The sequence below is a fragment of the Anser cygnoides genome, chromosome 10 (genome assembly GCF_040182565.1).
Source record: "Anser cygnoides isolate HZ-2024a breed goose chromosome 10, Taihu_goose_T2T_genome, whole genome shotgun sequence".
Taxonomy (NCBI): Eukaryota; Metazoa; Chordata; class Aves; order Anseriformes; family Anatidae; genus Anser; species Anser cygnoides.
In genome coordinates this window covers 18,816,708-18,843,483 of record NC_089882.1, presented here as the reverse complement: position 1 = coordinate 18,843,483, position 26,776 = coordinate 18,816,708, and the positions used below count along the sequence as shown (strand labels likewise).

At 56.3% G+C, this 26,776-nt stretch overlaps 2 protein-coding genes across 2 annotated transcripts; both read right to left on the bottom strand.

Moving 5' to 3' along the window:
* Positions 1 to 1,449: 1,449 nt before the first annotated feature.
* LOC136791646 (PHD finger protein 7-like) lies at positions 1,450 to 4,225 on the bottom strand. Its single transcript, XM_067003389.1, has 9 exons — positions 4,183 to 4,225; positions 3,764 to 3,855; positions 3,569 to 3,670; positions 3,182 to 3,306; positions 2,828 to 2,990; positions 2,631 to 2,737; positions 2,426 to 2,539; positions 2,158 to 2,276; positions 1,450 to 1,631 (listed from the first exon to the last, which is right to left on the bottom strand). The coding sequence occupies exons 1-9, from the start codon at positions 4,223 to 4,225 to the stop codon at positions 1,450 to 1,452; spliced, it is 1,047 nt and encodes a 348-aa protein (XP_066859490.1).
* An 11,383-nt stretch (positions 4,226 to 15,608) lies between these two features.
* On the bottom strand, positions 15,609 to 18,384 carry LOC136791645 (PHD finger protein 7-like). The gene is made up of 9 exons (XM_067003388.1): positions 18,342 to 18,384; positions 17,923 to 18,014; positions 17,728 to 17,829; positions 17,341 to 17,465; positions 16,987 to 17,149; positions 16,790 to 16,896; positions 16,585 to 16,698; positions 16,317 to 16,435; positions 15,609 to 15,790 (listed from the first exon to the last, which is right to left on the bottom strand). Exons 1-9 carry the CDS (start codon positions 18,382 to 18,384, stop codon positions 15,609 to 15,611), a joined length of 1,047 nt encoding a protein of 348 aa, XP_066859489.1.
* Between the last annotated feature and the right edge of the window lie 8,392 nt (positions 18,385 to 26,776).

Here is a 26,776-nt window from a genome sequence, read left to right as displayed (position 1 = left end):
CTAGCGCATGCCTGGTTCTGCAGCGTGTTCTGGGCTGGCTGTAGGGATTTGGGGCTGGACGTTGTAATCATGATCGGGTTGTCCTCTGCTCTGGTCCAGGGTGGCTGGAGCCGCTGCTGCTCTTGGGCACTATGGAGCTGTGGGGCATCCCCATTCCTGTCAGTCTGAGGGTGCTGGAGCTGCTGCTCTCGGGTACCAGGGAGCCAAGGAGGGCCCCAGTCCTGCCTGGCTGGCGGTGCTGGGGCTGGTGCTGCCCGACGGTGGGGAGCCTCAGGAGGACCCCGGTGCCGCCTGGCTGCTTGCGCTGTTGGTGCTGCATTCGGCAGCTAGGTAACAAATCGTCTTGTTGGTATTGCTTACATCACCCTCGGGGACTAGATGCCCACATCGGTGGCGAGCAGAACCTGTGCTTGAAACATCTTGGTATCTACCTTATTTTGTCATACCACTCCCCATTATTCCAAATTGTCAACAGCAGCCTTGCGAAGCCCATGCATGTGATAAGGCCCCGTGGTGCGTTATGATGCCCAAGTTCAACGTGGGTGGGGACGGCAAGGAATTGTAACTGCGTGCAATTGTGGTTGTGCAACAATCACACCTAAGCATGGTTTTCACTTGGATGTGGGAGATGCAAGCTTGTATCGTACTGATTCTGACCTGAAAACTCATGGGCCTGCGCTAATGAATGCGCAGTTAGAAACAGAGGGGTGTTTTAATGGAGAGAAACAGAGGGGTGTTTTAATGGAGTGCAACTTTGGAATCTCACAGGGAAAGTTCATACTACAATTCGTCAAAGACACTTTAATTTCGTGGCTCCTAACTCTACGTGCCATAGTCTACAGGGTGACGGTTGGCTAATAACTGGGACATGTGCAGCCCAAACGACATGTCTGGCTGTGTAGATCGTAACCCCTTCTGGACAATGTGATTAAGCCAAACGTGCTTACTGGAATTGCGTTGCTTTCCTAATCAATCTAATGGGGGGGAGGGAAGGAAGCAGGGAGACACGGCTTAGTCGTGCGAGTGAGGCTGAAGCCGACGCGCGTGTGATCTCTCAGCACAGATGGGATTGGCAGCAAGCTTTATTGTGATGGCGGCTGGGGACTGGAGCCAGGACGTGGGGCTGGAGCACGGCTGCTCCCGTGGCGTTGTTCAGGCCGGCCGTAGGGATTTGGGGCCCGATGTTGTAACTGGGAGCGGCTTCGCATCCGGACTGGCCCGGCGTGGCTGGAGCGGCTGCTGCGTTCAGGCACCGGGGAATCGCTGGAGGACCCCAATGCCGTTTCGCTTTCAAAGCTGCTGCTGCTGCTGCCCTGAGCACTGGGGGTTGTAGCACGTCTGCTCCCACGCCGTCTTTGGGTCTGCCTCTGGGTATTTGGGGCCTGATGTTGTAACGGGGAGCGGCTTCTTGTCCGGGCCGTCCCCTGCTGGCTGGAGCGTCGTCTCCGCCTAGGCCCTGGGGATCCACTGGGGGACCCCGATGCCGCCCCCCTGGCAGATCTGGTGCTGCTGCTGCTCCCAGCACCGTTTTCTGGTGCGTGGCTGCTCCTGCGGCGTCTTCGGGGCCGGCTCTGGGCATCTGGGGCTGGACGTTCCAGCGGTGAGCGGCTTCTTGTCCGGGGTCGCCCCCGCTGGCCGGTGGGGTGTCTGCCTTCAGGCACCAAGGAGTGACTGGAGGTTCCTGGTGCCCTCTGGCTGGCCAAGCTGGGGGTGCTGCTCCCAGCGCTGGGTTCTGCAGCACGGCTGCTCCTGCGGCGTCTTCTGGGACTGTGCCAGGTGTCTTGGGCCTGATGTACAGGCTGGCAGATTGTCCCCTGTTCTGTCCCTGGCCTTCTCCTCTCAGTCTCCTGGGAACTGTGGGATGGCCCCGGTGCTGCCTGGCTGCTGGTGCTGCTGAGGCTGCTCCTTTCGGGTGCTGGGGAGCCACGGGAGGGCCCCAGAACCTCTGGACTGGAGGTGCTGGGGCCGGCGAGCCCCAGATTGCTACTGGAGGCTGTAAGGGGAGACAGGAAGGTGAGTGGGATGGACTTCCAGACCCACGGCAGTAGAGGCTCTGACCCGTCCAGGGTCAGAGAGACTCTGGCAAGGCTGCCCTGAGCTCCTGCAGCCAGGCCTGGCCTGGCCACAGCCCAGCAGCATGAGGCCTTTGCCACTTACCAGTGCCCACGCCAGCGCAGCTGTCGCACTCCCAGGTGCCTGTGCTGTTGGTCAAGTTGGAGCAGCGCCGGTGGGTGCCTTCGGCAGCACAGGAGCGGCACAGGAGCAGCTGCCAGGGCCTGGGGAAGCAAAGAGTTGTGGGTGTGAGGACAAAGTGTCTGAGCCAGGGAGTGGCTGGCACATCCCTTGTGCTCTGTCCTGGCTCCCCCAGCATGTGCTGAGGCTGAGGACGTGGGCAGAGCCCCAGATGGCTGCTGAGGCAACTCACCCCTGTCCCTCCGCCTGCTCCCTGCCTTGTGGGTAAAGGCATTCACTGACATCACAGCGCTGGTGCCTCTCTTGCAGCGATGCAAAGGCGTTGCCGTCCTCCCAGGTTGGTCCTCTGCAAGAGAAGGGAGGGAAATTGTCCAGTCCCTGGCCATGCGCAGCGCTTGTGCCCTCGTGTCTAGAGAGCAGGGCAGAGGGACACCAACCTGACTGGGACTTGGATCCCCATGATGGACATTTCGGAACGGAACTCCACCTGGTTTCTGCAGATGGGGCACTGGAAGTAGAGAATGCCTGCACTCACAGCTTGTCCCTGCAGAAGAAACACATGCGGTGAGAGGTGAGCGGGCCCTGGTGCTGCTGAGCACCTGCCGTGCGCGCAGGGTGAGGGGAGGGCTCCTACCTGGATGCAGCCCCGGTGGAACCAGGCGTGACTGCAGGCTGGGCACACCATGGTGTGGTAGGACTTGCTGTCCCCCACAGGGTCCATGCAGATGATGCAGATGGTGTCCTGCTCCGGAGCTGCCTGCACTGCCTGCTGAGGGCGGTGCTCCCAGCAGAAGGACCTGGCGGGGAGAGGGAAGGGAAGGGCAAGGTGAGAAGTGCTGGGCCTGCCGCGGTTGTGGCGAGGAGGGCAGAGGAACGTGAAGGAGCCCCAGGCCCATCCAGGCTCTGGCGCTGCCTCCGGCTCTGCCAGGCTGCTGGGAAGCACCAGCGTGGGGTCCTCTCTTGCTTGGCTGCTGCTGGCAGCCCTTACCTGTACTGCCCAAAGAACTGGGTGACGCATTCTCCCTCCGAGGCGCAGGGGAGATGGAAGCTGCGTTCACAGCCTGTCTCCGTGCAGGTGATGGTGGCCCCTCGCTCGCCACAAACGAAGCATTGCTGAAAAGAACACAGCAGCCCCATTAGCACCAGGCTCGATGCCGCCACCGCTGGCCCCACACCCCTGGGCAGGGCAGGGCACAGGGTGCGGGCGCTGCTGGGTCACGCTCTGCAGACCCCCCTGGCGGACAAGGCTCGTCTGCCAGAGCAGCAGTTTGTCCCGGAGCAGGTTGGAAAGGCTGGCATTGCTGCCTTGGGGTCCAGGCTAAGCTCGCGGGAGCATCTCCTGGCCCAAACCTCCCTGTTCCCATCAGGTCCTCACCTTCTGGGATGCCCGCTTGATTGTGTGCTGTATATCCTCCAGTAAAAATCCCAAAATTCCGTCGTGTAGTGATCCAAGCCGATAAAGGCCATTCGCAAGAGACTATAGAATGGAAAAAAGCAGGATCTCGTTAGGGGTCATAGTTGAAGGGACCGTCCCTGGTGGGATGCTGACGGGAACCCTGGGGGAACTCACCAGGCAAAACGTGTGGGCACAGAGTCCATTCCTTTTGTGTATGGGGCCGCAGATGTTCGGGTCAGCATCTGCCCGGCCACACAGCATGCATGCTGGAGGGGAGAGAGCAAATGGCACAGCCATTGAGCACCTTTGCGGGGCCAGGTGTCCCTGAGGGACTGTCCCCAAGGGCCTGTTCTGTCCCTGCCATGCTGGCTGATGGGCAGGGCCAGAGGCTGTGGAGGGGAAGGAGGCACAGCAGGCACAAGGGTCCCAGCAGGCACCCACAGCCCGACCTGGGCCCCCCCTGCCAAGGAGCAGAGGGGCCCTGCCCCGGGGTGGTTGGGGAGCCCCTGCCTGCCCCTGCCTCCCCTCTCGGCCACAGGCAGCCCTCCCAGCCCCTCCCCGCCCTCCTGTGGGACGGGATACTTTTCTCTCACCTTGCTCCCTCGAGTCGGGAGCCTTCCGCTTCATTTCAGACATGGTGCACTTGGACAGCGAGCACTTGGAGAGTCACTGCCCCAGCGGTGCCGGGGTTTCTCCTCCACACGCTCCTCTGCCGACCCTGAGGGAGAAGCAGGACGAGGGTGAGTCTGCAGCACGGGCCCGAGGTGTGCAACCCCTCCTCCCTCGGCAGCCCCCGGCAGCCCCCTCCTCCCTGCCCTCTCCCCAACTCACCAAATCGCACTGAGGCACGGCCCGAGCCCAGCAGCCTTTTATATGCTCCTCGCCCCCGCGGGTCGCCATGGCCAGCCATTGTGACATCACCACCGCACGCCCCCCGTTTGGGCAGGGACGCCCAAAGCTACCTGGCACCCGCTGTGACAGAGCCCCCGCCTCACAGGGGTGGCTGGAGGTGCCACGCTGGGGCCTGGGCCCTCGGCACCCAAGCAAGAGGGTGGCCGCTCTTGCAGCCGGCACAGGCTCAAATGCCGGGTCCCGCGACACGCGGCGGAGAGGAAGGATTGCTTCCCTCGGCCTGCTGGCAACGCTCCCCGTGCCACAGGCAGGAGCGGAGATGTCCCTCGGACAGGGCTGCAGCCCTGGAGTGGCGGCGCCTGCACCGCACCTTTGGGCCAGCATTGCCGCCCTCCGGGAGAGCCGCAGGACACCTGGCGTTTGGGTCACAGCTTGCTCCCTCCTCACGTCCTTCTCCTACAGAGTTTCTCGAGAGCAGGGTGAGACCAGAGCTCGTTGTCTCCCCCAGACATCAGCAAGAGACGTTACAAAGCCAGCGGTCTTAATCGTCTTTACTGCAGTTGACAGTCCAGTCTGAGCCCTGACTCCTTTCGCCAGCTCTCACCATCAGGGTTCAAAGCCTCCTAATTAGAATCACAGAATCGTAGAATCATTAAGGGTGGAAACGTCCTTCAAGATCATCTGGTCCAACTACCCCTACTACCAATGTCACCCACTAAGCCATGTCCCTAAGCACCATGTGCAACCTTTCCTTGAACACCCCCAGGTGACTCCACTACTTCCCTGGGCAACCCGTTCCAATTCCTGACTATTCTTTCTGAGAAGAAATTGTAGTGGGCTTACTTGGCAAGTTCTGGTAGCAGGGGCCCATAGGGGTGGCCTCTGTGAGAAGAATCCAGAAGCTGCCCCATTTTAGATAAGGGCCCTGCTGCTGTCCAGAGCCAAGCCAATAAGCGACGTTGTTTGTGTCTCTGTGAGAGCATATTTAAGAAAGGGAAAAAACTGCTGCGGAACAGCAGCTGGGAGAGAGAGAGGAGTGAGAAACAGCCTTGCAGACCCCAAGGTCAGTGAAGGAGTGGGAGGAGGTGCTCCAGGCACCACAGCAGAAGTTCCCCTGCGGCCTGTGGTGAGGACCATGGTGAAGCAGGTTGTCCCCCTGCAGCCCACGGAGTACCACGGTGGAGCAGGGTTCCACGCTGCAGCCCGTGGAAGAGGCCACGGTGGAGCAGGTGGACCTGCACTGAAGCAGGCTGCAGCCTGTGGAGGACCCCCGCCAGAGCAGATTGCGGGCCGGAGCCGCAGCCCGTGGAGAGGAGCCCACGCAGGAGCAGGTGACCTGGCAGGAGCTGCCGCCCGTGGGGGGCCCAGGTTGGAGCAGTGTGCTCCTGATGGATGGACCCCGTGGTACGGACCCGTATCTGGAGCAGTTCTTGAAGAGCTGCTGCCTGTGGGAAGCCCACGCAGGATCACTTTGGGAACGACTGCATCCCACGTTGGAGCAGGGGAAGAGAGTGACCGAGAAGGAACGGCAGGGACAAAGTGCTACAGACTGACCACAACCGCCATTCCCCCATTCCCCTGCTCCGCTTGGTTAAAGAGGTAGAGGAGGGTGGATGGGGGGAAGGTGTTTTGGGTTTCTTTCTTTTGTTCCTCACTTCTCTAGCTTGTTAGTAATAGGCAATAATTCTTAATGTCTCCCTTCTCTGAGTCTGTTTAGCCTGTCACAATAATTGTTGAGCGATGTCCCCATTCTTATCTCAACCCTTGAGCCCTTTGTATCGTTTTTTCTCCCCCTTTCCTATTCAGGAGGGGGAGTGAGAGAGAGGCTGCGGTGGAACTTGGCTGCCCACCCGAGAAAACCACCGCTAATTTCCAAACTAAACCTCTGGCGCAACTTGAGGCCATACTTTCTAGTCCTATCACTAGTTGTCTGTGAGAAGAGGCCGACCCCTAGCTCCCCATGACTTCCTTTAAGGTAGATGTGGAGAGCAGTAAAGTCTCCCCTGTGTTTTCCGTGTTAAGATCCCACTTTCGGATCCAAAGCTGACAAAAGAGCAAACATTAGCGGGGGTGGGTACAGTAAGCCCCCAAGCCACCACGACAACACAACCCTTCCCGTCACCCAACCCCTCTCTAACCCCTCATATTTATAGTACTTAAAATGGGGAGGGAGGGGGCTTTCCTCACAAATAAGGCTTTGCACCTTAAAAATGCAGCTCTGCACCTTACAGTGCACCTGGGGGCCCTAAAAATAAGGCATTGCGCCCTGAAAATGACAGCCTGGGCCGTAAAAGTGAGGGTGTAAGCAATAAGAAGCCAGCTTTGTCTCCAGAGAGCAGTCTCAGGGCCCTGAACAAACGGGCTTGGTCCCTACAAAGGAGCCCCTGGGCCTGCAAACTGAGGGTTTAGGCGATCAGAAGACGACTTGGGATGCCAAGCGGATGTTCTGGAGCCTGAAAAGAAGGCTTTGGAGCCTAGAGAGGAAACACGGGGGCTTACTAATGCGGCTTTGAAGACTTAAAATGGGGAGGGAGGGGGAGCGTGGGGAGGCCTGGTCGTCAAGGTGAGGCTTTAGACCTGGACCCTGGGCCTTTGGAGTCTCTGGCTCACGGACTGGACCCTACAGTGATGCTTCGGTCCCTCCAGATGGGTGTTTGGACCCTTAAAGGAGGCTTTGGGCCCTCAAATTGAGGCCTTGTCTCCTAGCGTGAGGATTTGGGACCCGAAGAAGCGGGGTGTTTCCTCACAAATAAGGCTTTGTACCCTAGAAGGCAGCTCTGCACCTCACAGTGCTACTAAGGGGCCCTAAAGATAAGGCATTGCGCCCTGAAAATGACAGCCTGGGCCATAAAAGCGAGGGTGTAAGTAATGAGAAGCCAGCTTTGTCTCCAGAGAGCAGTCTCAGGGCCCTGAACAAACGGGCTTGGTCCCTACAAAGGAGCCCCTGGGCCTGCAAACTGCGGGTTTCGGTGACTGTGTTGGGTCTGTCTAGGACGGAGTCACCTTTCCCTGCAGCAGCCCACACAGTGCTGTGCTCTGCGGTCGTAGCTGGAACAGCACTGGTATCACTCCAGCGTTGTGTCTGCTCCCACGCCGTCTTCGGGTCTGCCTCTGGGTATTTGGAGCCTGATGTTGTAATGGGGGGCAGCTTCTTCTCTGGGCTGTCCCCTGCTGGCTGGAGCATCGTCTCCGTTTAGACCCTGGGGATCCACTGGGGGACCCCGATGCCGCCCCCCTGGCAGATCTGGTGCTGCTGCTGCTCCCAGCACCGTTTTGTGGTGCGTGGCTGCTCCTGCGGCGTCTTCGGGGCTGGCTCTGGGCATCTGGGGCTGGACGTTCCAGCGGTGAGCAGCTTCTTGCCCGGGGTCGCCCCCGCTGGCTGGCGGGGAGTCTGCCTTCGGGCACCAAGGAGTGACTGGAGGTTCCTGGTGCCCTCCGACTGGCCAAGCTGGGGGTGCTGCTCCCAGCGCTGGGTTCTGCAGCACGGCTGCTCCTGCGGCGTCTTCTGGGACTGTGCCAGGTGTCTTGGGCCTGATGTAAACGTGGGCGAATTGTCCTCTGCTCTGTCCCCTGCTGCCTGGTGGGGCTGCTGCTCTCAGTCGCCTGGGAACTGTGGGGTGGCCCCGGTGCTGCCTGGCTGCTGGTGCTGCAGCTGCTGCTTTCGGGTGCTGGGGAGCCACAGGAGGGCCCCAGAACCTCCGGACTGGAGGTGCCAGGGCTGGCGAGCCCCAGATTGGCACTGGACGCTGTAATGCAGGAATCGCTGGACGTTCCTGGTGCTGCTTCACTGTCAGAGCTGCCGCTGCTGTCGCTGCTGCTCTGAGCACGGGGGGTTGTAGCACGTCTGCTCCCACACCATCTTCTAGTCTGCCTCTGGGTATTTGGGGCCAAACATTGTAATGGGGAGCGGCTTCTTCTCTGGGCCATCCCCTGCTGGCTGGAGCATCCGAGGCGATCGGCTCCGGGGCAGACGCGTTCTGCAGCGGATCGGGGGATCGAGACAGGCAGGGCTTTTTTTTCGGCATCGAGGCCACCCGAAGCAGCCGAGGGAGCCGCCAGGACCCGGCAGCCCTCACGAGGGAGGCTGACGAGGTGTAGGCAGAGCCAGCAGCGCCGCCTCCCCGGCCGTTCAAAAGCGGCCCGTGGGGAGCGCGAGCGACAGCAGAGTTGAATGTGGGAGATGCAAGCTTGTATCGTACTGATTCTGACCTGAAAACTCATGGGCCTGCGCTAATGAATGCGCAGTTAGAAACAGAGGGGTGTTTTAATGGAGTGAAACTTTGGAATCTCACAGGGAATGTTCATACTACAATTCGTCAAAGACACTTTAATTTCGCGGCTCCTAACTCTACGTGCCATAGTCTACAGGGTGACGGTTGGCTAATAACTGGGACATGTGCAGCCCAAACGACATGTCTGGCTGTGTAGATCGTAACCCCTTTTGCCAATTAAGCCAAACATGGTTACTAAAATGTTGTTGTTTTTCTAATCACAGAATCACAGAATGTGATGGATTGGAAGGGACCTTGGAAGATCATCTAGTCCAATTCCCCTGCTGGAGCAGGAACACCTAAATCACATCACACAGGAACGCGTCCCGGGGGGTTTTGAATGTCTCCAGAGAAGGAGACTCCACGACGCCCTGGGCAGCCTGTTCCAGTGCTCTGTCACCTCACTGTAAAAAAGTTTTGTCTCATTTAAGCGGAACCTCCTATGTCCCAGCTTGCACCCATTGCCCCTTGTCCTATCATTGGGTGTCACAGAGAAGAGCCTGGCTCCATCCTCCTGACACTCCCCCTTTACATATTTATAAACATTAATAAGGTCACCCCTCGGCCTCCTCTTCTGCAAGCTAAAGAGACCCAGCTCCCTCAGCCTTTGCTTGTAAGGGAGATGACCCACTCCCTTAATCATCCTTGGGGCTCTGCACGGGACTCTCTCAAGCAGTTCCCTGTCCTTCTTGAACCAAGGGGCCCAGAACTGGATGCAGTATTCTAGATGTGGTCTCACCTGGGCAGAGTAGAGGGGGAGGAGAACCTCTCTCAACCTACTAAGCACATCTCTTCCAGTACTCCCCAGGATACCATTGGCCTTCTTGGCCATGAGGGCACAGTACTGCCTCATGGTCATCCGGCTGTCCACCAGGACCCCCAGGTCCCTCTCCCTTTCACTGCTCTCCAGCTTATACTGGTGACTGGGGTTGTTCTTGCCCAGATGCAGGACTCTACACTTGCCCTCGTTATATTTCATTAAATTTCTCCCTGTCCAATTCTCCAACTGTCAAGGTCCTGATGGATGGCAGCATGGCCTTCTGGCATGTCAGCCACTCCTCCCAGTTTAGTGTCATCGGCAAACTTGCTGACAGCACACTCCATTCCCTCATCCAAGTCATCGATGAATATATTGAACAACACTGATCCCAGCACCGACCCTTGAGGGACTCCACTAGATACAGGTCTCCAACTCGACTCCATCCCATTAACCACAACCCTCTGGCTTCTTCCCTTCAGCCAGTTTACTGTCCACCTCACTACCCGATTGTCCAGACCACACTTCCTTGTGTAGCTGTGAGGATGCTGTGGAAGACAGTGTCAAAGGCTTTACTGAAATCAAGATAAACCACGTCCACTGCCTTTCCATCATCTATCCACTCGGTTCTATCCTCATAAAAGGCTATCAGGCTGGTCAAGCATGACTTCCCCTTGGTGAAGCCGTATTTACTGCCCCTAATGACCCTTTTATCCTTGATATGACTAGAGACAACGCCAAAAATAAGTTGTTCCATCACCTTACCAAGGATGGAGGTGAGGCTGACTAGTCTATAGTTATCTAGGTCCTCCTTCTTGCTCTTTTTGAAGACCAGAGTGACATTTGCTTTCCTTCAGTGCTCAAGCACCTCTCCCGATGCCCACGACTTACCAAAGATGATGGAGAGTGGGCTAGCAATGACTTCTGCCAGCTCCCTCAGCACCTGCAGGTGCATCCCCTCAGGACCCATGGACTTGTGGATGTCCATCTTGCTTAATTGGTCCTTAACCCAGCCCTCATCAACCAAGGCAAACTCCTCCTTTATTCTGACTTCATCTGGGGCCTCAGGGGTACAGAGCTCCTCAGGAGAGTCACTGGCATTATAGACAGAGACGAAGGCATTCAGTAACTCTGCCTTCTCTTTATCTTCTGTTGCCAGAGCACCCACCTCATTCATTAGTGGGCCTACCTTGCCTCTAGTGTTAGTTTTATCTGCAATGTATTTGAAGAAGCTCTTTCTGTTGTCCTTGACCCTTCTCGCAAGGTTTAATTCTAAGGAGGCCTTAGCTTTCCTAGTTGCCTCCCTAAATCCTCTGACAACAGCCTTATATTCCTCGTAAGTGGCCAGCCCCTCCTTCCATGATCTGTAGACTGTCCTCTTCCACCTGAGTTTGCCCAGCACTTCCCTGTTTAACCATGAAGGTCTCCTGGCTCTCTTTCCTGACTTCTTACCTGTTGGGTTGCTCTGTTCTTGAGCTCGGAAGAAGCAGTCCTTGAATGCTAACCAGCTGTCTTGGGCTCCTTTTCCTTCAAGTACCTTGTCCCATGGAATTTCCCCTAGCAAATGGTTGAAAAGGCCAAAGTCGGCCCTACTGAAGTCCAGGGTTGCGATTCTGCTCGGTACTCTGTTCCTGCCACATGAGATCCCAAACTCCACCGTCTCATGGTCGCTGCAACCAAGGCTGCCCTCAACCTTCACCGTTTCAACCAGACCCTCCTTGTTAGCGAGGACAAGATCCAGCAGCGCTCCTCTCCTAGTTGGCACGTCCACCATTTGCATCAGGAAGTTATCATCAATACAATGAAGGAACCTCCTGGACTGCGGATGGCTGGCTGAGTAGGCCTTCCAGCAAATGTCAGGGTAGTTGAAATCCCCCACAATAACCAGGGCCTGTGATCCTGGTTCCATGGTATTCATTCTACAAACATTGCAAAGATTCTGGGCAGGGCTTGTGGCCTACCATTTCAACGCCGAGGAGGTTCTGGCTTTGCAGCTCTAATGTTTTCAGGAGCTTGTCATTGCAGCTAGGAGGTACGTGTGCCATATCATGTCTCACTGCCTGTGCATTTTGATCTAGAGATTTAGCATTGAACTTCCAACACAACCATTTTCCTGTACATAATAAGTGCAGAATGTCTAACCTGTTCATCGCAAAACCAGCGAAATTTCCTAAGTCGGTACATGTGCTATACCTAAACTCAGGTGTTGCTGAACTATACAGAGCTATTGCTGGCATTTCTGCTGTGCTTGAAATTACCCAGAATGCTACTGTGGGTGCTTTAAAGAGTATACAGTAGACTGATTAATTTGGTCTCACAATTGGCTATCCGATATTGTCTGTCCTTGGACTACATTTTAGCCTCACAAGGAGGTGTTTGCGCATCAATGAATATTACCTGTTGCTTTTTTGCTAACAAATCCAAACAGATCAAACAAGATGTGAATATTTTTCAGTGACAGATCTGTACCTCCCACCAAATAGCCCAAGAACAATGTGTTCTCGAAGGCCTGTCAGCTGACATGGCTGTGGTTTTGGCTACCAGGCCTCCAAACACAGGTGCGACATATCCAAATGATGTTGGTCCTCATTCTGACTGTCAGATTTGTGCTTTTCTGCGTTTTGTTTTGTATCAAATAGCTATTTGTTATCACTCTTATCTGAACTGGTACTGTATACCCATGTCTCAACCAACAAACACTCTCAGGAGTGACACCACTGGACCTAACGGGGACATGCGTCTCCTCCACCTCGCACATTAGGAGGCAAGAGAGATGCACCAGATATGGTGTAGTCTCATAGTGATACACAAGTGGTCACAGGCCAAGGGATGGAGTGATGGGAGCAGCCATAAAGGCAGTCTGGTTATAAAGGGGAAAATACTAACACAAATGGCCCGCTAAAACACTGGCAGAAGATGTCTGAGAACTGCTAGCCTGAGAATCTGGCCCGGGACAAGGCCTGTGAATGAAAAGTGTCCTTGAAAAGCACATCTGGCATCTTTGACGTGCAGTTGGGTACCTAAGAAACAGAGGTGTCCTGAGATACCACTGGTATGCTCAAAACCAAGGAACTGTACCGACAACGTATAGTCCAGAAAAGTGAAAAATAGTCTGGAAAAAGGGGAAAAAGTCCTGAGAAAGTATGGAATTGTCAACTGTTGTTGGCTGTTCTATCTGAATGAAAAGACAGTCTGGGAAAACTATAAGTTGCTCTGAGAGAACGGAAAAAAGTATCATTGTCTATTGGCTGTCCTGGGTGAAAAACAGAAATTACTTAGATCTATTGGCTGCTCCAGATGGTTGTGCACACTGACAAGGGCTAGGAAAAATGGGAAATATGAGTGCCAGGGGACAGGGAGATATCCCTGGGGGAGTACATACCAACACTCCTTCCAGAAGGATAATAAGAAATTGGAAAAATAATTGGCCTTTTGGAAAGGCCCCTTTTGCGTCTCCTGCACCCAAGCTACTCTGACTACTACCTGTTACTGTTACTAAGAGCACAGTCCAAACGCTTCTTAAACTCTGACAGGCTTTGTGTCACGACTACGTCCTTGGGGAGCCTGTTCCAGTGCGCGACAACCCTCTCGGTGAAGAACCTCTTCCTGATATCCAGCATAAACCTCCCCTGCCACAGCTTGACACCGCTCCCTCAGGTCCTGTCGCTGGTCGCTAAAGGGAAGAGATCGGCGCCTGCCCCTCCACTCCCCCTCGTGAGGAAGCTGTAGGCCGCGATGAGGTCTCCCCTCAGCCTTTTCTTTTCCAGGCTGAACAGGTCAAGTGACCTCAGCCGCTCCTCGTACGTCTTCCCCTCTAGGCCCTTCACCATCTTCGTTGTCCTTCTCTGGCCACTCTCCAACAGTTTCACATCCTTTTTGTACTGTGGTGCCCAGAACCGTACACAGTACTCGAGGGGAGGCCGCACCAACACAGAGTAGCGTTGCAGCGCTGTGATCACCCACGTGTGCCACTGGGACGGAGCATGTCCAGAGTGCATTCAGCAGCCTGCTGTTCACTATCCCTTGTGAAAAAGGAGAGAAAAGTAAGCTTCAGGAGTCAGGAGGTAAACTCACACCATTCATTTCAAGTACAAGCAAAAAATTGATAACTACAGGAAAACAACCTTCCAGGTTGCAGATCAGCACGGGGGAAGACAGCTTCAGGAAGCCATTTACCTTCTCACTGTCTTCACTGACGGCCCTAGACACCAGCATTATGGAGCGCATCTCCGCAACAGGGGGCTCCTTCCAGTTTGAGCTGCTCTCCAATGCAAGTGGGAGGCTGTACAGTCGTCCCCTCGCGTGAAACTACGTACTCAGGAACGCTGCTCTGCTACTTCCAGATAAAGTTACTTCAAAAGCTGGATGTGAGGACCCAATTTCATTTCCAAGGGAAATAAAAATAAAAATAATAATACCACCACTGCACTTCCTGATGTCCTGCTTGTACCTGGAACGTTCTCTGTAGCTACTACATCTCTTCACTGTGCTGGAGAAGATGCGGGGACAGAGAGGCTCGCAGACACAGCTCATCTAGGCTAACTCACAGCCTCCTTAAGGCTGTATGCCTCGCAGTAGCTTTCCTTGTGCAAAACAATCCCTGGTGCCCCACAAAGCAGCTTGCCTTACTTGTGGGTGCCACGGAGCCCTCAAATACCAGCCTTGCGGTCTCACAAGCAGGATTGTGCCGGGTTGGCCGGTGCAAGAGCAAACGGACTGCCCAGCAGTATCATCGTTTCCGAGGAAAGCATTAATCCGAGAACCCGAGAGGCCGTCTGCCCTGGAAGAGGAACTCCCAGAGTCCGATGGGACAAAGACAGGCAACACCACGTCCTCCAGCACCACACGGCTGGAGAAAGGGCACCGCGACATGAGTTTCTGGCGGAGTCCTTCGTTCTGCAGGAAAGGCCCTCCCAAAATCTCGCCTCGGCTCAGGGATTCACTCGCTTTCTGCCCCACCACGCCTCTCTCAGCACGGCCACTGCCACTGGAGGCAGTCGATCTCAAGCGAGGCGAGGGGCGCTCACCCCGCTCCACAGCGGTCCTGCTTGTGCGAGGCGTGTACAGCCCGTACCTGCGACCTTGGACTTCTCCGGCTCAGTGCTCAGCCTGTAGTTCTTCCTTGAGAGAGCAGGCCCAGCACCTCGCGACGTCATTCTTCACAGGCACCGGTGCCAGAGCGGGCATAAGACAGGCAGACGCCTCGACCCAAACCTGCTGGGGAGGATGCTGCCGTTAAACTTGTCCCTTTCTTGCAGGCTCACGAGCGTGGCCTGAGCAACCCGGATAAGCCGAAGCCGAGTCCTTGCGCTAACGGCAAGGCCATACAAGAGCCCAAAGCCGGCTGCCAGCCCTGCTCTCACCTGTCCCACCTCTTGCCAGCCCCGACCTCCTCTCCAGCGCTGCAGTGCTGTGATCACCCACGTGTGCCACTGGGAAAGAGCGTGTCCAGAGTGCTCGTCCCCGCTGCCATGGGCTCCCCTGCAAAGCAAGCAGCCTGGGGGAAGATGGGCGAGGGGAGCGGGGAGAGGCTGGCTCAGAACTGTATTGGGCTTGGGGGCTGGGGATTAGGGCCAGCACTTGGGGCTAGCGCATGCCTGGTTCTGCAGCGTGTTCTGGGCTGGCTGTAGGGATTTGGGGCTGGACGCCTGTTTCCTAATCAATTTAATGGGGGGGAGGGAAGGAAGCAGGGAGACACGGCTTAGTCGTGCGAGTGAGGCTGAAGCCGACGCGCGTGTGATCTCTCAGCACAGATGGGATTGGCAGCAAGCTTTATTGTGATGGCGGCTGGGGACTGGAGCCAGGACGTGGGGCTGGAGCACGGCTGCTCCCGTGGCGTTGTTCAGGCCGGCCGTAGGGATTTGGGGCCCGATGTTGTAACCGGGAGCGGCTTCGCATCCGGACTGGCCCGGCGTGGCTGGAGCGGCTGCTGCGTTCAGGCACCAGGGAATCGCTGGAGGACCCCGGTGCCGTTTCGCTTTCAAAGCTGCTGCTGCTGCTGCCCTGAGCACTGGGGGTTGTAGCACGTCTGCTCCCACGCCGTCTTTGGGTCTGCCTCTGGGTATTTGGGGCCTGATGTTGTAACGGGGAGCGGCTTCTTGTCCGGGCCGTCCCCTGCTGGCTGGAGCGTCGTCTCCGCCTAGGCCCTGGGGATCCACTGGGGGACCCCGATGCCGCCCCCCTGGCAGATCTGGTGCTGCTGCTGCTCCCAGCACCGTTTTCTGGTGCGTGGCTGCTCCTGCGGCGTCTTCGGGGCCGGCTCTGGGGATCTGGGGCTGGACGTTCCAGCGGTGAGCGGCTTCTTGTCCGGGGTCGCCCCCGCTGGCCGGTGGGGTGTCTGCCTTCAGGCACCAAGGAGTGACTGGAGGTTCCTGGTGCCCTCTGGCTGGCCAAGCTGGGGGTGCTGCTCCCAGCGCTGGGTTCTGCAGCACGGCTGCTCCTGCGGCGTCTTCTGGGACTGTGCCAGGTGTCTTGGGCCTGATGTACAGGCTGGCAGATTGTCCCCTGTTCTGTCCCTGGCCTTCTCCTCTCAGTCTCCTGGGAACTGTGGGATGGCCCCGGTGCTGCCTGGCTGCTGGTGCTGCTGAGGCTGCTCCTTTCGGGTGCTGGGGAGCCACGGGAGGGCCCCAGAACCTCTGGACTGGAGGTGCTGGGGCCGGCGAGCCCCAGATTGCTACTGGAGGCTGTAAGGGGAGACAGGAAGGTGAGTGGGATGGACTTCCAGACCCACGGCAGTAGAGGCTCTGACCCGTCCAGGGTCAGAGAGACTCTGGCAAGGCTGCCCTGAGCTCCTGCAGCCAGGCCTGGCCTGGCCACAGCCCAGCAGCATGAGGCCTTTGCCACTTACCAGTGCCCACGCCAGCGCAGCTGTCGCACTCCCAGGTGCCTGTGCTGTTGGTCAAGTTGGAGCAGCGCCGGTGGGTGCCTTCGGCAGCACAGGAGCGGCACAGGAGCAGCTGCCAGGGCCTGGGGAAGCAAAGAGTTGTGGGTGTGAGGACAAAGTGTCTGAGCCAGGGAGTGGCTGGCACATCCCTTGTGCTCTGTCCTGGCTCCCCCAGCATGTGCTGAGGCTGAGGACGTGGGCAGAGCCCCAGATGGCTGCTGAGGCAACTCACCCCTGTCCCTCCGCCTGCTCCCTGCCTTGTGGGTAAAGGCATTCACTGACATCACAGCGCTGGTGCCTCTCTTGCAGCGATGCAAAGGCGTTGCCGTCCTCCCAGGTTGGTCCTCTGCAAGAGAAGGGAGGGAAATTGTCCAGTCCCTGGCCATGCGCAGCGCTTGTGCCCTCGTGTCTAGAGAGCAGGGCAGAGGGACACCAACCTGACTGGGACTTGGATCCCCATGATGGACATTTCGGAACGGAACTCCACCTGGTTTCTGCAGATGGGGCACTGGAAGTAGAGAATGCCTGCACTCACAGCTTGTCCCTGCAGAAGAAACACATGCGGTGAGAGGTGAGCGGGCCCTGGTGCTGCTGAGCACCTGCCGTGCGCGCAGGGTGAGGGGAGGGCTCCTACCTGGATGCAGCCCCGGTGGAACCAGGCGTGACTGCAGGCTGGGCACACCATGGTGTGGTAGGACTTGCTGTCCCCCACAGGGTCCATGCAGATGATGCAGATGGTGTCCTGCTCCGGAGCTGCCTGCACTGCCTGCTGAGGGCGGTGCTCCCAGCAGAAGGACCTGGCGGGGAGAGGGAAGGGAAGGGCAAGGTGAGAAGTGCTGGGCCTGCCGCGGTTGTGGCGAGGAGGGCAGAGGAACGTGAAGGAGCCCCAGGCCCATCCAGGCTCTGGCGCTGCCTCCGGCTCTGCCAGGCTGCTGGGAAGCACCAGCGTGGGGTCCTCTCTTGCTTGGCTGCTGCTGGCAGCCCTTACCTGTACTGCCCAAAGAACTGGGTGACGCATTCTCCCTCCGAGGCGCAGGGGAGATGGAAGCTGCGTTCACAGCCTGTCTCCGTGCAGGTGATGGTGGCCCCTCGCTCGCCACAAACGAAGCATTGCTGAAAAGAACACAGCAGCCCCATTAGCACCAGGCTCGATGCCGCCACCGCTGGCCCCACACCCCTGGGCAGGGCAGGGCACAGGGTGCGGGCGCTGCTGGGTCACGCTCTGCAGACCCCCCTGGCGGACAAGGCTCGTCTGCCAGAGCAGCAGTTTGTCCCGGAGCAGGTTGGAAAGGCTGGCATTGCTGCCTTGGGGTCCAGGCTAAGCTCGCGGGAGCATCTCCTGGCCCAAACCTCCCTGTTCCCATCAGGTCCTCACCTTCTGGGATGCCCGCTTGATTGTGTGCTGTATATCCTCCAGTAAAAATCCCAAAATTCCGTCGTGTAGTGATCCAAGCCGATAAAGGCCATTCGCAAGAGACTATAGAATGGAAAAAAGCAGGATCTCGTTAGGGGTCATAGTTGAAGGGACCGTCCCTGGTGGGATGCTGACGGGAACCCTGGGGGAACTCACCAGGCAAAACGTGTGGGCACAGAGTCCATTCCTTTTGTGTATGGGGCCGCAGATGTTCGGGTCAGCATCTGCCCGGCCACACAGCATGCATGCTGGAGGGGAGAGAGCAAATGGCACAGCCATTGAGCACCTTTGCGGGGCCAGGTGTCCCTGAGGGACTGTCCCCAAGGGCCTGTTCTGTCCCTGCCATGCTGGCTGATGGGCAGGGCCAGAGGCTGTGGAGGGGAAGGAGGCACAGCAGGCACAAGGGTCCCAGCAGGCACCCACAGCCCGACCTGGGCCCCCCCTGCCAAGGAGCAGAGGGGCCCTGCCCCGGGGTGGTTGGGGAGCCCCTGCCTGCCCCTGCCTCCCCTCTCGGCCACAGGCAGCCCTCCCAGCCCCTCCCCGCCCTCCTGTGGGACGGGATACTTTTCTCTCACCTTGCTCCCTCGAGTCGGGAGCCTTCCGCTTCATTTCAGACATGGTGCACTTGGACAGCGAGCACTTGGAGAGTCACTGCCCCAGCGGTGCCGGGGTTTCTCCTCCACACGCTCCTCTGCCGACCCTGAGGGAGAAGCAGGACGAGGGTGAGTCTGCAGCACGGGCCCGAGGTGTGCAACCCCTCCTCCCTCGGCAGCCCCCGGCAGCCCCCTCCTCCCTGCCCTCTCCCCAACTCACCAAATCGCACTGAGGCACGGCCCGAGCCCAGCAGCCTTTTATATGCTCCTCGCCCCCGCGGGTCGCCATGGCCAGCCATTGTGACATCACCACCGCACGCCCCCCGTTTGGGCAGGGACGCCCAAAGCTACCTGGCACCCGCTGTGACAGAGCCCCCGCCTCACAGGGGTGGCTGGAGGTGCCACGCTGGGGCCTGGGCCCTCGGCACCCAAGCAAGAGGGTGGCCGCTCTTGCAGCCGGCACAGGCTCAAATGCCGGGTCCCGCGACACGCGGCGGAGAGGAAGGATTGCTTCCCTCGGCCTGCTGGCAACGCTCCCCGTGCCACAGGCAGGAGCGGAGATGTCCCTCGGACAGGGCTGCAGCCCTGGAGTGGCGGCGCCTGCACCGCACCTTTGGGCCAGCATTGCCGCCCTCCGGGAGAGCCGCAGGACACCTGGCGTTTGGGTCACAGCTTGCTCCCTCCTCACGTCCTTCTCCTACAGAGTTTCTCGAGAGCAGGGTGAGACCAGAGCTCGTTGTCTCCCCCAGACATCAGCAAGAGACGTTACAAAGCCAGCGGTCTTAATCGTCTTTACTGCAGTTGACAGTCCAGTCTGAGCCCTGACTCCTTTCGCCAGCTCTCACCATCAGGGTTCAAAGCCTCCTAATTAGAATCACAGAATCGTAGAATCATTAAGGGTGGAAACGTCCTTCAAGATCATCTGGTCCAACTACCCCTACTACCAATGTCACCCACTAAGCCATGTCCCTAAGCACCATGTGCAACCTTTCCTTGAACACCCCCAGGTGACTCCACTACTTCCCTGGGCAACCCGTTCCAATTCCTGACTATTCTTTCTGAGAAGAAATTGTAGTGGGCTTACTTGGCAAGTTCTGGTAGCAGGGGCCCATAGGGGTGGCCTCTGTGAGAAGAATCCAGAAGCTGCCCCATTTTAGATAAGGGCCCTGCTGCTGTCCAGAGCCAAGCCAATAAGCGACGTTGTTTGTGTCTCTGTGAGAGCATATTTAAGAAAGGGAAAAAACTGCTGCGGAACAGCAGCTGGGAGAGAGAGAGGAGTGAGAAACAGCCTTGCAGACCCCAAGGTCAGTGAAGGAGTGGGAGGAGGTGCTCCAGGCACCACAGCAGAAGTTCCCCTGCGGCCTGTGGTGAGGACCATGGTGAAGCAGGTTGTCCCCCTGCAGCCCACGGAGTACCACGGTGGAGCAGGGTTCCACGCTGCAGCCCGTGGAAGAGGCCACGGTGGAGCAGGTGGACCTGCACTGAAGCAGGCTGCAGCCTGTGGAGGACCCCCGCCAGAGCAGATTGCGGGCCGGAGCCGCAGCCCGTGGAGAGGAGCCCACGCAGGAGCAGGTGACCTGGCAGGAGCTGCCGCCCGTGGGGGGCCCAGGTTGGAGCAGTGTGCTCCTGATGGATGGACCCCGTGGTACGGACCCGTATCTGGAGCAGTTCTTGAAGAGCTGCTGCCTGTGGGAAGCCCACGCAGGATCACTTTGGGAACGACTGCATCCCACGTTGGAGCAGGGGAAGAGAGTGACCGAGAAGGAACGGCAGGGACAAAGTGCTACAGACTGACCACAACCGCCATTCCCCCATTCCCCTGCTCCGCTTGGTTAAAGAGGTAGAGGAGGGTGGATGGGGGGAAGGTGTTTTGGGTTTCTTTCTTTTGTTCCTCACTTCTCTAGCTTGTTAGTAATAGGCAATAATTCTTAATGTCTCCCTTCTCTGAGTCTGTTTAGCCTGTCACAATAATTGTTGAGCGATGTCCCCATTCTTATCTCAACCCTTGAGCCCTTTGTATCGTTTTTTCTCCCCCTTTCCTATTCAGGAGGGGGAGTGAGAGAGAGGCTGCGGTGGAACTTGGCTGCCCACCCGAGAAAACCACCGCTAATTTCCAAACTAAACCTCTGGCGCAACTTGAGGCCATACTTTCTAGTCCTATCACTAGTTGTCTGTGAGAAGAGGCCGACCCCTAGCTCCCCATGACTTCCTTTAAGGTAGATGTGGAGAGCAGTAAAGTCTCCCCTGTGTTTTCCGTGTTAAGATCCCACTTTCGGATCCAAAGCTGACAAAAGAGCAAACATTAGCGGGGGTGGGTACAGTAAGCCCCCAAGCCACCACGACAACACAACCCTTCCCGTCACCCAACCCCTCTCTAACCCCTCATATTTATAGTACTTAAAATGGGGAGGGAGGGGGCTTTCCTCACAAATAAGGCTTTGCACCTTAAAAATGCAGCTCTGCACCTTACAGTGCACCTGGGGGCCCTAAAAATAAGGCATTGCGCCCTGAAAATGACAGCCTGGGCCGTAAAAGTGAGGGTGTAAGCAATAAGAAGCCAGCTTTGTCTCCAGAGAGCAGTCTCAGGGCCCTGAACAAACGGGCTTGGTCCCTACAAAGGAGCCCCTGGGCCTGCAAACTGAGGGTTTAGGCGATCAGAAGACGACTTGGGATGCCAAGCGGATGTTCTGGAGCCTGAAAAGAAGGCTTTGGAGCCTAGAGAGGAAACACGGGGGCTTACTAATGCGGCTTTGAAGACTTAAAATGGGGAGGGAGGGGGAGCGTGGGGAGGCCTGGTCGTCAAGGTGAGGCTTTAGACCTGGACCCTGGGCCTTTGGAGTCTCTGGCTCACGGACTGGACCCTACAGTGATGCTTCGGTCCCTCCAGATGGGTGTTTGGACCCTTAAAGGAGGCTTTGGGCCCTCAAATTGAGGCCTTGTCTCCTAGCGTGAGGATTTGGGACCCGAAGAAGCGGGGTGTTTCCTCACAAATAAGGCTTTGTACCCTAGAAGGCAGCTCTGCACCTCACAGTGCTACTAAGGGGCCCTAAAGATAAGGCATTGCGCCCTGAAAATGACAGCCTGGGCCATAAAAGCGAGGGTGTAAGTAATGAGAAGCCAGCTTTGTCTCCAGAGAGCAGTCTCAGGGCCCTGAACAAACGGGCTTGGTCCCTACAAAGGAGCCCCTGGGCCTGCAAACTGCGGGTTTCGGTGACTGTGTTGGGTCTGTCTAGGACGGAGTCACCTTTCCCTGCAGCAGCCCACACAGTGCTGTGCTCTGCGGTCGTAGCTGGAACAGCACTGGTATCACTCCAGCGTTGTGTCTGCTCCCACGCCGTCTTCGGGTCTGCCTCTGGGTATTTGGAGCCTGATGTTGTAATGGGGGGCAGCTTCTTCTCTGGGCTGTCCCCTGCTGGCTGGAGCATCGTCTCCGTTTAGACCCTGGGGATCCACTGGGGGACCCCGATGCCGCCCCCCTGGCAGATCTGGTGCTGCTGCTGCTCCCAGCACCGTTTTGTGGTGCGTGGCTGCTCCTGCGGCGTCTTCGGGGCTGGCTCTGGGCATCTGGGGCTGGACGTTCCAGCGGTGAGCAGCTTCTTGCCCGGGGTCGCCCCCGCTGGCTGGCGGGGAGTCTGCCTTCGGGCACCAAGGAGTGACTGGAGGTTCCTGGTGCCCTCCGACTGGCCAAGCTGGGGGTGCTGCTCCCAGCGCTGGGTTCTGCAGCACGGCTGCTCCTGCGGCGTCTTCTGGGACTGTGCCAGGTGTCTTGGGCCTGATGTAAACGTGGGCGAATTGTCCTCTGCTCTGTCCCCTGCTGCCTGGTGGGGCTGCTGCTCTCAGTCGCCTGGGAACTGTGGGGTGGCCCCGGTGCTGCCTGGCTGCTGGTGCTGCAGCTGCTGCTTTCGGGTGCTGGGGAGCCACAGGAGGGCCCCAGAACCTCCGGACTGGAGGTGCCAGGGCTGGCGAGCCCCAGATTGGCACTGGACGCTGTAATGCAGGAATCGCTGGACGTTCCTGGTGCTGCTTCACTGTCAGAGCTGCCGCTGCTGTCGCTGCTGCTCTGAGCACGGGGGGTTGTAGCACGTCTGCTCCCACACCATCTTCTAGTCTGCCTCTGGGTATTTGGGGCCAAACATTGTAATGGGGAGCGGCTTCTTCTCTGGGCCATCCCCTGCTGGCTGGAGCATCCGAGGCGATCGGCTCCGGGGCAGACGCGTTCTGCAGCGGATCGGGGGATCGAGACAGGCAGGGCTTTTTTTTCGGCATCGAGGCCACCCGAAGCAGCCGAGGGAGCCGCCAGGACCCGGCAGCCCTCACGAGGGAGGCTGACGAGGTGTAGGCAGAGCCAGCAGCGCCGCCTCCCCGGCCGTTCAAAAGCGGCCCGTGGGGAGCGCGAGCGACAGCAGAGTTGAATGTGGGAGATGCAAGCTTGTATCGTACTGATTCTGACCTGAAAACTCATGGGCCTGCGCTAATGAATGCGCAGTTAGAAACAGAGGGGTGTTTTAATGGAGTGAAACTTTGGAATCTCACAGGGAATGTTCATACTACAATTCGTCAAAGACACTTTAATTTCGCGGCTCCTAACTCTACGTGCCATAGTCTACAGGGTGACGGTTGGCTAATAACTGGGACATGTGCAGCCCAAACGACATGTCTGGCTGTGTAGATCGTAACCCCTTTTGCCAATTAAGCCAAACATGGTTACTAAAATGTTGTTGTTTTTCTAATCACAGAATCACAGAATGTGATGGATTGGAAGGGACCTTGGAAGATCATCTAGTCCAATTCCCCTGCTGGAGCAGGAACACCTAAATCACATCACACAGGAACGCGTCCCGGGGGGTTTTGAATGTCTCCAGAGAAGGAGACTCCACGACGCCCTGGGCAGCCTGTTCCAGTGCTCTGTCACCTCACTGTAAAAAAGTTTTGTCTCATTTAAGCGGAACCTCCTATGTCCCAGCTTGCACCCATTGCCCCTTGTCCTATCATTGGGTGTCACAGAGAAGAGCCTGGCTCCATCCTCCTGACACTCCCCCTTTACATATTTATAAACATTAATAAGGTCACCCCTCGGCCTCCTCTTCTGCAAGCTAAAGAGACCCAGCTCCCTCAGCCTTTGCTTGTAAGGGAGATGACCCACTCCCTTAATCATCCTTGGGGCTCTGCACGGGACTCTCTCAAGCAGTTCCCTGTCCTTCTTGAACCAAGGGGCCCAGAACTGGATGCAGTATTCTAGATGTGGTCTCACCTGGGCAGAGTAGAGGGGGAGGAGAACCTCTCTCAACCTACTAAGCACATCTCTTCCAGTACTCCCCAGGATACCATTGGCCTTCTTGGCCATGAGGGCACAGTACTGCCTCATGGTCATCCGGCTGTCCACCAGGACCCCCAGGTCCCTCTCCCTTTCACTGCTCTCCAGCTTATACTGGTGACTGGGGTTGTTCTTGCCCAGATGCAGGACTCTACACTTGCCCTCGTTATATTTCATTAAATTTCTCCCTGTCCAATTCTCCAACTGTCAAGGTCCTGATGGATGGCAGCATGGCCTTCTGGCATGTCAGCCACTCCTCCCAGTTTAGTGTCATCGGCAAACTTGCTGACAGCACACTCCATTCCCTCATCCAAGTCATCGATGAATATATTGAACAACACTGATCCCAGCACCGACCCTTGAGGGACTCCACTAGATACAGGTCTCCAACTCGACTCCATCCCATTAACCACAACCCTCTGGCTTCTTCCCTTCAGCCAGTTTACTGTCCACCTCACTACCCGATTGTCCAGACCACACTTCCTTGTGTAGCTGTGAGGATGCTGTGGAAGACAGTGTCAAAGGCTTTACTGAAATCAAGATAAACCACGTCCACTGCCTTTCCATCATCTATCCACTCGGTTCTATCCTCATAAAAGGCTATCAGGCTGGTCAAGCATGACTTCCCCTTGGTGAAGCCGTATTTACTGCCCCTAATGACCCTTTTATCCTTGATATGACTAGAGACAACGCCAAAAATAAGTTGTTCCATCACCTTACCAAGGATGGAGGTGAGGCTGACTAGTCTATAGTTATCTAGGTCCTCCTTCTTGCTCTTTTTGAAGACCAGAGTGACATTTGCTTTCCTTCAGTGCTCAAGCACCTCTCCCGATGCCCACGACTTACCAAAGATGATGGAGAGTGGGCTAGCAATGACTTCTGCCAGCTCCCTCAGCACCTGCAGGTGCATCCCCTCAGGACCCATGGACTTGTGGATGTCCATCTTGCTTAATTGGTCCTTAACCCAGCCCTCATCAACCAAGGCAAACTCCTCCTTTATTCTGACTTCATCTGGGGCCTCAGGGGTACAGAGCTCCTCAGGAGAGTCACTGGCATTATAGACAGAGACGAAGGCATTCAGTAACTCTGCCTTCTCTTTATCTTCTGTTGCCAGAGCACCCACCTCATTCATTAGTGGGCCTACCTTGCCTCTAGTGTTAGTTTTATCTGCAATGTATTTGAAGAAGCTCTTTCTGTTGTCCTTGACCCTTCTCGCAAGGTTTAATTCTAAGGAGGCCTTAGCTTTCCTAGTTGCCTCCCTAAATCCTCTGACAACAGCCTTATATTCCTCGTAAGTGGCCAGCCCCTCCTTCCATGATCTGTAGACTGTCCTCTTCCACCTGAGTTTGCCCAGCACTTCCCTGTTTAACCATGAAGGTCTCCTGGCTCTCTTTCCTGACTTCTTACCTGTTGGGTTGCTCTGTTCTTGAGCTCGGAAGAAGCAGTCCTTGAATGCTAACCAGCTGTCTTGGGCTCCTTTTCCTTCAAGTACCTTGTCCCATGGAATTTCCCCTAGCAAATGCTTGAAAAGGCCAAAGTCGGCCCTACTGAAGTCCAGGGTTGCGATTCTGCTCGGTACTCTGTTCCTGCCACATGAGATCCCAAACTCCACCGTCTCATGGTCGCTGCAACCAAGGCTGCCCTCAACCTTCACCGTTTCAACCAGACCCTCCTTGTTAGCGAGGACAAGATCCAGCAGCGCTCCTCTCCTAGTTGGCACGTCCACCATTTGCATCAGGAAGTTATCATCAATACAATGAAGGAACCTCCTGGACTGCGGATGGCTGGCTGAGTAGGCCTTCCAGCAAATGTCAGGGTAGTTGAAATCCCCCACAATAACCAGGGCCTGTGATCCTGGTTCCATGGTATTCATTCTACAAACATTGCAAAGATTCTGGGCAGGGCTTGTGGCCTACCATTTCAACGCCGAGGAGGTTCTGGCTTTGCAGCTCTAATGTTTTCAGGAGCTTGTCATTGCAGCTAGGAGGTACGTGTGCCATATCATGTCTCACTGCCTGTGCATTTTGATCTAGAGATTTAGCATTGAACTTCCAACACAACCATTTTCCTGTACATAATAAGTGCAGAATGTCTAACCTGTTCATCGCAAAACCAGCGAAATTTCCTAAGTCGGTACATGTGCTATACCTAAACTCAGGTGTTGCTGAACTATACAGAGCTATTGCTGGCATTTCTGCTGTGCTTGAAATTACCCAGAATGCTACTGTGGGTGCTTTAAAGAGTATACAGTAGACTGATTAATTTGGTCTCACAATTGGCTATCCGATATTGTCTGTCCTTGGACTACATTTTAGCCTCACAAGGAGGTGTTTGCGCATCAATGAATATTACCTGTTGCTTTTTTGCTAACAAATCCAAACAGATCAAACAAGATGTGAATATTTTTCAGTGACAGATCTGTACCTCCCACCAAATAGCCCAAGAACAATGTGTTCTCGAAGGCCTGTCAGCTGACATGGCTGTGGTTTTGGCTACCAGGCCTCCAAACACAGGTGCGACATATCCAAATGATGTTGGTCCTCATTCTGACTGTCAGATTTGTGCTTTTCTGCGTTTTGTTTTGTATCAAATAGCTATTTGTTATCACTCTTATCTGAACTGGTACTGTATACCCATGTCTCAACCAACAAACACTCTCAGGAGTGACACCACTGGACCTAACGGGGACATGCGTCTCCTCCACCTCGCACATTAGGAGGCAAGAGAGATGCACCAGATATGGTGTAGTCTCATAGTGATACACAAGTGGTCACAGGCCAAGGGATGGAGTGATGGGAGCAGCCATAAAGGCAGTCTGGTTATAAAGGGGAAAATACTAACACAAATGGCCCGCTAAAACACTGGCAGAAGATGTCTGAGAACTGCTAGCCTGAGAATCTGGCCCGGGACAAGGCCTGTGAATGAAAAGTGTCCTTGAAAAGCACATCTGGCATCTTTGACGTGCAGTTGGGTACCTAAGAAACAGAGGTGTCCTGAGATACCACTGGTATGCTCAAAACCAAGGAACTGTACCGACAACGTATAGTCCAGAAAAGTGAAAAATAGTCTGGAAAAAGGGGAAAAAGTCCTGAGAAAGTATGGA

Bases quoted from the DNA above. Each gene is read 5' to 3' on its own strand.
- LOC136791645 (XM_067003388.1), bottom strand. From the start codon at position 18,384: ATGTCTGAAATGAAGCGGAAGGCTCCCGACTCGAGGGAGCAAG. The intron at 17,830-17,922 runs GTGAGTTCCCCC...TCCATTCTATAG, and splicing joins GTGCCCACACGTTTTGCCTG to TCTCTTGCGAATGGCCTTTA. The intron at 15,791-16,316 runs GTAAGTGGCAAA...CCCACCGGCCAG, and splicing joins CTGCGCTGGCGTGGGCACTG to CGGGGGCGACCCCGGACAAG.
- LOC136791646 (XM_067003389.1), bottom strand. From the start codon at position 4,225: ATGTCTGAAATGAAGCGGAAGGCTCCCGACTCGAGGGAGCAAG. The intron at 3,856-4,182 runs GTGAGAGAAAAG...TCTCCCCTCCAG, and splicing joins TCCCGACTCGAGGGAGCAAG to CATGCATGCTGTGTGGCCGG. The intron at 1,632-2,157 runs GTAAGTGGCAAA...CCCACCGGCCAG, and splicing joins CTGCGCTGGCGTGGGCACTG to CGGGGGCGACCCCGGACAAG.